The sequence below is a fragment of the Hevea brasiliensis genome, chromosome 2, assembly GCF_030052815.1.
Source record: "Hevea brasiliensis isolate MT/VB/25A 57/8 chromosome 2, ASM3005281v1, whole genome shotgun sequence".
NCBI classification, from domain to species: Eukaryota; Viridiplantae; Streptophyta; class Magnoliopsida; order Malpighiales; family Euphorbiaceae; genus Hevea; species Hevea brasiliensis.
In genome coordinates, this window is record NC_079494.1 from 71,867,051 (window position 1) to 71,874,915 (window position 7,865).

General features: G+C 31.9%; 1 protein-coding gene across 1 annotated transcript; it reads left to right on the forward strand.

Moving 5' to 3' along the window:
* Positions 1–313: 313 nt before the first annotated feature.
* LOC110634502 (cysteine proteinase inhibitor B) lies at positions 314–963 on the forward strand. Its single transcript, XM_021783527.2, has one exon. It carries the CDS (start codon positions 393–395, stop codon positions 804–806), a length of 414 nt encoding a protein of 137 aa, XP_021639219.1. The 5' UTR covers positions 314–392; the 3' UTR covers positions 807–963.
* The last annotated feature ends 6,902 nt before the right edge of the window (positions 964–7,865 follow it).

Sequence of the window (7,865 nt, forward strand, 5' to 3'; positions counted from 1 at the left end):
ATTTAGAACAGTCAGAAAACGTAATAATCGCATCCCTTCTGATCCGCCAAGCAAAATGCAACAAAACTCGACAGCGGAGCTAAAATACAGTGCCACTACGCATACCTCTTCTTCTGGCAGTTGTCCTTCTGCATGCACCAACATCCAAGAAGATAAGAATTTCCATGTACTCCCTGTCGTTTTCGTTTCTGTTCAAAATACGCGGCACGCCGTTGGTGCCTGCATGAAAACCAAAACCACCCCATCCCCTTAATTTGCGTGTATTTCTCATCATCACCTTCCCCACACTCAAAACTCCTGTCTCTATATATGCACTTCCTTTCTCATTGACATTTTCATAAACACATACAAGGTAACAAAAGAAATTAGAAATAAATACCAGTTCGCTCACCATGGCCAAAGTTGAGCTTCTTCTTCTTCTTCTTCTTCATATTCATCTTCTTCTCTCCGCATTTCTCCTAGTGTCTGTGTCCGCCAGAGGAGGACTGATTGGGGGTTTACAGCCAGTAGAAGACGTGAAGAGTAATCAGGAGGTGCAGGAGATTGGGAGATTCTCCGTCGAAGAGTTCAACAAGCAGCTCCGCAACCAGGGAAATGGCGGAGAAGAATTGATATTCTCGGAGGTGGTGGAGGCACAGATGCAGGTGGTTAAGGGGATCATGTATTATCTGAAAATTGAAGCAACCACGACAAGGAGTCGGGAAACGGGGATATATGATTCGAAAGTTGCAACTCAGCCTTGGCTTCATCAGAGGAAGTTGGTTAGATTTCAGCCTTCAATGCAATTAAGAATTAGAAAATTATAAAAATAAAAAATAAAAAAGAAACAGTCTACGATGAATTTTGGCAGTATTATAGTTCTAATGAGAGGTTGTAATCTATGATAAATTTTGGCAGAGCACTTGTAATCTCCGATGAAAACAAAGGAATAAAAATATGATCAAATACAAGTGTTTATTTTAATCGCTGATTAAATGTTTTATTTCATTTTTTTTAAATAAAAGAGTTAAACCTACTTAATGAAGAAGAATAAATTAGGAATTATATATTTTTCTTTGTTATAAAAGGAAAATACACATGACTAACTAACACATATGTTAGGATAAACTAGCTATATAAATCATGCTAATGAGAATTTTCCCAGTATATTAAAAATATTTATCTAATTCATTACTCTTCCTTGTGTATCCTCACAATTTCATTAATCATTGCTCAAAAGTTCCTGCTCAAGTGCCTAACTTCTATAATATCCTCGAATATTCATTTTAACTTAATTAGATTAATTAAATCTAATTAACATTTCTTGGGGTCTTTAATATTATTATTATGTTGGTAACTCAATATTGATCATCCATTTAATTACACGATTACAACACCGATAGGAACCTACCCTATTATGCTGAAAATAAAACCACAATTACAATACTGAAAAAAAATCTGGGACATTACGATAAATGTTGTTATAGTCTTTTATTAAACTAGTTAAATATTTATGTTATGCATAAATTTAATAAAAAAAATTTATATTTTATTTAAATTTTAATATTTTATTTTTAGTTATTAAAATTATTTTTATTTTTTAATTTAATCATTAAATTTTATAATATATAACTATAATACTTTCATTTAATATTTTATTTTTAATATTTACATATCTAATTTATTTTTTTAATAAAATTATATTTTTTTATCAGTTATAATTTAATTTAATTTATTATTTTATTTTTGAAAATTATAAATTCAATATAATTAATTAAAAAAATAAATTAAAATATTAATATAATAACATTAATTTAAATGTTAATATTTTACTTTTTATTAAAATTATTTTTTCATTTTTTTTAAATTGGATCATATACTATAATACTCACATTTAATAATTTATTTTTAATATTAATGTACCTAATTTACTTTTTTAATAAAATTGAATTTTTTTTTATCATTTTTATAAAATAATAGCTATAAATTAAAAATTAATTATTATTTAATGTAATTTTATTATTTTATTTTTTAAAATCATAAATTTAATATAATTAATTAAAAAAAATAAAACACTAATATAATAATATTAATCAGCAAGCAAACTGTCCTTAAAAATTTTCATATAATAAAATGAGCTACATGAAAGTAAATGCCCTATCCTCCAAAACTACTTAGCACTTAATTAATTAATTACATTCACAATAAAAAACTTGGTGGGATCTCAATAATGTGGATTGGATAAAATTTTATTATTGATTTTGCTATAATTGTGAGAGAAATTTATCAAACAATAAATGTGAATGCAAGTTTCAAATTTTAATTAAATTTTTAAATAACGAATTGAAATTGAAAATAGTGCAACGAAATCAGATTGATATAGTCTAAAACGGACTGAATCGATTGCTGATATTGTGAATTTTTATAAATATTAACAAAATCACTACAATCAACAATAATACAAGTGTTAAATTAAATAAAAAAGATATAAATCATAAACACTTAAAGGAATTGTTAACCCTATAGCTAATAAGTTTGATTTTGATAATACTAAAATTTAAGGAAATTTATTTAACATTATATTCCAAGGATTTTGAGTTACTTTGTAGGTCATTTTCTGAAAGACTTTGATGGAAGAGGCTTACAAAACCTCAAAAGAATATTAACTACTCAAAATAACAAAGATGAATCAAAGTCAAGAAAATATAAGATTAGATCTTTAAATTTTGGGCAAGAACTAAGCACTGCAATTTGTTTGCTCAATTGATCACTATCACTTGGAATTCACAGTAATACAATACACAGCTTTTGATTTTTTAGTATATTGATGACTTCCTCTTAAGGAAATCAGCGGGCCTAATTCACCTTTAAAAGCTAATGTAAGGGAGAAAAAGTACGCCCTCTCACATCTAGAATCAAACGCTTAGAGCATAAAATACTCATGAGATGCCTAAACATTAGTTAGAGAGGTTCTAATACCTTTTAAGAAAATAAGTCAGGTCTAAAGCTAGCTCAAGGCCATGCAAAGCACATTAACCTATCCTAAATCAACTTGGGATATTAAAACTTCCATGGTAGCAATATCCCAAAACTAAATGTTTATCACCATAACATATTGTTGAACATGATTTGCATTGACTAATTCATGTCGGTTAATAAAATGAAGCCAGCAGAAAACAGGCCAAAAACTTACTGAGAATTGAGAAAGAAGATTAAAGCAATGAAGCCAGGAGCAGCTAGAAGAACATTCATTAGAAGGAAACTAAGCTTTGGTTTTCCAGTGACATGCAGTTTGCTCAAATCCATTAACGGTTCACAATCCGAGAATAGGGAGGGGAAGCAGAATTATGTCATGACGAAGAGATTGACAAGCTCCATTAGATAACAAGAGATAGAGAGAAGTGCGACACAGAGAACCTACAAGAAAAGTATAATTTTCATCTATAATAATGCAATGAAAATCCGTCAACATATAATTAACTGGTTACCTAAGAGTATGAAGATGAACAAGTCATCAGAAAGTTACAGCAATGATCTACAGCAAAGTTAAAGAACACTGCCACTATGCAATCCTCTTCTTCTGGCACTTTGTCCTTCTGCATGCACCAAAACCCAAGACCAAGAATTACTACTACAACAACTATACCAAACTCTCTACCCTCTTTAGTTGTCGTTTCTGTTTAAAATAGTCGGCATGCCGATGGTGCCTGAAAACCACCCCTCCACTTTAAATTGCGTGAATCACATCACAGCTTTCCCATACCCAAAACATCAGTGTCCTCTCTATATATACATGACCTTTCTCATTGGTATATTCACGAGCACAGACAAGGCAAGATTAGGAGAAACATATACCAGTTCAACCAACATGGCCAAAGTTGTGCTTCCTCTTCTTCTTCTCTCCGCATTTCTTCTAGTGTCCTCAGCTGCCTTTCAATTAAAATATTGGGGTTTAATGCCAGTGGAAGACGTAAAGAACAATATGGAGGTACAGGCGCTTGGAAGGTTCAGTGTGGAGGATTTCAACAAGAAGCTCCGCCGGCACAACAACGGCGTCGGACATGGATTGTTGTTCTCGGAGGTAGTGGAGGCACAGGTGCATTTCCTTGAGGGAAGCACGTATTTTATGAAAATTGCCGCACGGTCGACGGAGACTCAGGAAATGGCCTTTTATGAATCAGTGGTTTCAACTGTGCCTTTGGAGTTGTTCGACTTTCGGCCTTTCACGTCAATCAACAGAGGTTACAAAGTATAAAATAAATACTACTAAATAAACAAATAATAGGATTTTGTTTTAAAAAAATAAATAAATAAATTACGGACAAAATAATATTGCATTTTTATAACATTTTTGTTATATCACAATAATTTGAGCTAAAACCCTGCGTTGTCTTGTAAAGAGTAATTAAATTTGCCGGAAATTATAATGCATTATTATTTTTTTTTTCAAATTTCTAAGAATTAAAAGAAAACCTACTGTAAAAAGAAAATTGTAAAAAAAAAAGTGGTGTATATCTCTAATACGAGTATTTTTTTTTTTAAGTAGGAAAAAGCAGTTTCTTTTGTATTGGTAATAATAGAAGTAGAAGCACAAAAACGACTAAGTAATGAAAAAGTGGGAAAAAAAAAACCATTAATATCTTGCGAAGGCAAAGATCGAAGATCTATTTGAATAATAATAGTAGTAATATCTTGCGAAGGTAAATTCTTAGAAAAATTCTTATACACACTAAGTATATAAAAAATTGTATACACCAACACGATAAAAAATCAAAGAATCATATTGTAGGCCCTGTAAGCTATAATGAGCTTGATTTTAATGATAACAAAACTTAATGAAATATACATTAATTCTTTGTGCACAAGTATTTGAAGTGATTTTATAGGTCATGATATGCAAAGACACTGATGGAAGAATTATTCTATTGACATGACTGATATAAAAGGAGTTTATCATCTTGTATAATACAAGACGAATCAAAGTCCATGAAGAAATAGGTTATAAATTAAGTTCTTAGGTCCATTGTGCAAGATTGGAGAATTTATGCCATTTAAGACCTAAAAACAATTTTGTTTTTAGATTCAAGAGTTTAGAAAATGTTTTTATATCATTTCTAAGGTTTTTGAATGATCAAAATAATTTTTACAACTTTTCTTCAAAAACTCAAAATTTCAAATTTTAAGTCAGACAATAGCGAAATTAGTTAACTCGTTGCGAAAAATTAGTTAACTAGTTTTGATGTCTAAATTCTCTGTCTTACAAAACTAGTTAACCGGTGAAAATTTTAGTTAACTATTTTTATGATCTGACCTGACTCAACTCTGCTGCATGACTTTTTAAGTAATAACGGCTAGTTTTTTGAAAATTAAAGAGCCGTTAGACACACTCTCTAGCAGACGCTTTTGGCAATGAAAAGCACCTATAAAAGACATCATTTACTACAATTCTAACTAATGAAAGTGCTCTTATTCATAGTGCATTTATTGTGGTTTTTAAAGCTTTCATTCAATTACTCTTGAGCTTGAGTGGCAAATCTTCTCTCTCAATCTTCTAGTATTAAATTCTGTATCTAAGAGTTATTGAAAGTGATTTTTTCTACACCAAAACCTATTTAAGGTTGTGTAAGTGTGAGGACACACTTGTGTAAGGTTTTCAAGCACCTTGTGAAGCTTGTGGGAGGTTTGCAAGCACCTTGTGAAGCTTGTGGTCTTTTGTGGGAAGCAAAGACGTTGTAAAGGTCCTCAAGCACCTGGGAAGCTTGCTGATATTGTAAAGGCTTTGAATCTTGCCTGTTGAAAAGATCAATTAGTGGAGTGACTCTTAAAGTGGGACTTTGGGAAGAGTGGATGTAGGCTAAGAGAGCCGAACCACTATAAACATTATGTTTGATTCTCTTCTTCCCTTAACTCTTTAATTTTCAGCACTTTGATTTTCTGATTATATATTGAATGTGTTGAGAATTTTTTTTATTGAGCTAATATTGCAAACTTTGAATTTTATGTGAGAAAATACACTTGATATCAAGTAATTATTTTGTGTATGAGCTAGTATTTGTGCATAACTTGATTGATTACTTAAATTACATCCTAGGAACAGAGTTATACACATACATAGAAGTGCAAAGCCTCAATTTTTCATTAAGTCTTGAGCAAGAACTGAAAAATTGTCTAAAGTGTCTAATTCACCCCCCCCCCTCTTTGTCACTTTCTTTGGGACAACAAATTGGTATCAGAGCTTGTCTCTCTTGCTTGAGGTTTAAACATCTTAGAGAGATCCTACAATGGCTGGCACATCTAACACAGCTGGTATCCCTGCACCTTTAGCTGAAGGACACTCTATCACTAGACCACCTTTGTTTAATGGTTCTAATTATTCTTTTTAGAAAGTGAGGATGAGAAACTTTATTCAATCTGTTGATATTGAAGCATGGCAAAGAATTGTTAAAGGTCCTGAAATTCCATTAAAATTGCATGCTGATGGTTATAGAGAAAAAGTAGAAGATGAATATAATGAACTTGATTGGAAGAAAGTTTCTTTAAATGCTAAAGCTTTAAACATTTTTCATTGTGCACTTGATGCAACTAAGTATAATTGTATTTCAGGTTATACATCTGCAAAAGAAGTGTTACACCTTACCTGTAACACCCTCATTGTAGCAATTACGTACATTCTACTGTTTCGGTGATCGGTGTCGGTCTGGACAGCTAGAACGTTCGGAAAAATATTTAAACTAAAGTCAGGAACCATAATTAACTCAAATATTAATAAGAAAAATTTAGAAAAAATTTTAGAAATAAAATACAACCAAGTTAAATGAGCCGGTGCCCTAGCGATGGGTAACCCAGTGGGAAGTTGCGGTTCTCGCAACTAGGAGCCCTAGACCCGGGAGAAAATTCATAAAATAATTTTTGAGACTCCGAAAAAGAGTCATTGAGGTTTCCATGGCATTAGAATGCCAAGAAAAGGTTTAGAAAAATTTTTCAATCGGTACAGACAATTTTAGTCTGTTAAGCCAAACGAAGGGCATTTTGGTCATTTCGTCTTCAGAGATGATTTTTTGCCGACTTGTCCGGTTAAGCAAATAATTATTATGATCTAAAATATGAATAAATATTACTAAAAATTAAATTGAAAATGAGTAGAAAAGAAAAGAAAAAGAAAATGAAAGAAATTGAGAATTATGACATCACATGATGTCATTAACAATGCCTCCACCCAATCACCATTTGACAAACTAATAAAAATGGATAAAAATGAATTTAAAATGGGAAAAGCTACCTTCTTCTCCAGCAAATTCTGCCGTCCCAATTCCTCCTCACCATTCTCTCTCAATTTTCTTCATTTACACCATAGATCCACCATTCCAAGCTCTCAAACCACCACCCTCTCTTCACCAAAATTGTTGGAAACCTTGAGGGAACTTCATATCCAGCCTTGAAGTGAAGAAAACACACCAAATTTCCAAGTGAGAAATCTGGCCAGAAGTGGAATACAAGGGGGAAGTGGAGTTTGATTGAAGTGAAGGGTGATTGAAGGTTGCTTGAAGCTAGAAAAATAAGGTTAGTGCTAGAAATTCTCTTGGAATTTAAAATTTATGCAAGTTGATTTAGGGTTTGCTCAAATATGGAATTTTGTGTTGTGACCTGAATTTGATGATGTTGAGGTTGATTATTGACTATTAGAAGTGCTATAAATGTGAATTGAAGTTTGGAAGTTGGGTGGAATTGAAAATTGGGAGTGCCTCTCTTATGCAGGAAATTCGGACCTATGAGTCCAGGGTATTGTTTGACCTATAACTGAAGTTTTGTTGCTCCAATTGGTGTGAGGCCAATTGGAGATGAAACCTAGGACAAAATACCCCATTTTTCATGAAGAAACCCTGCCC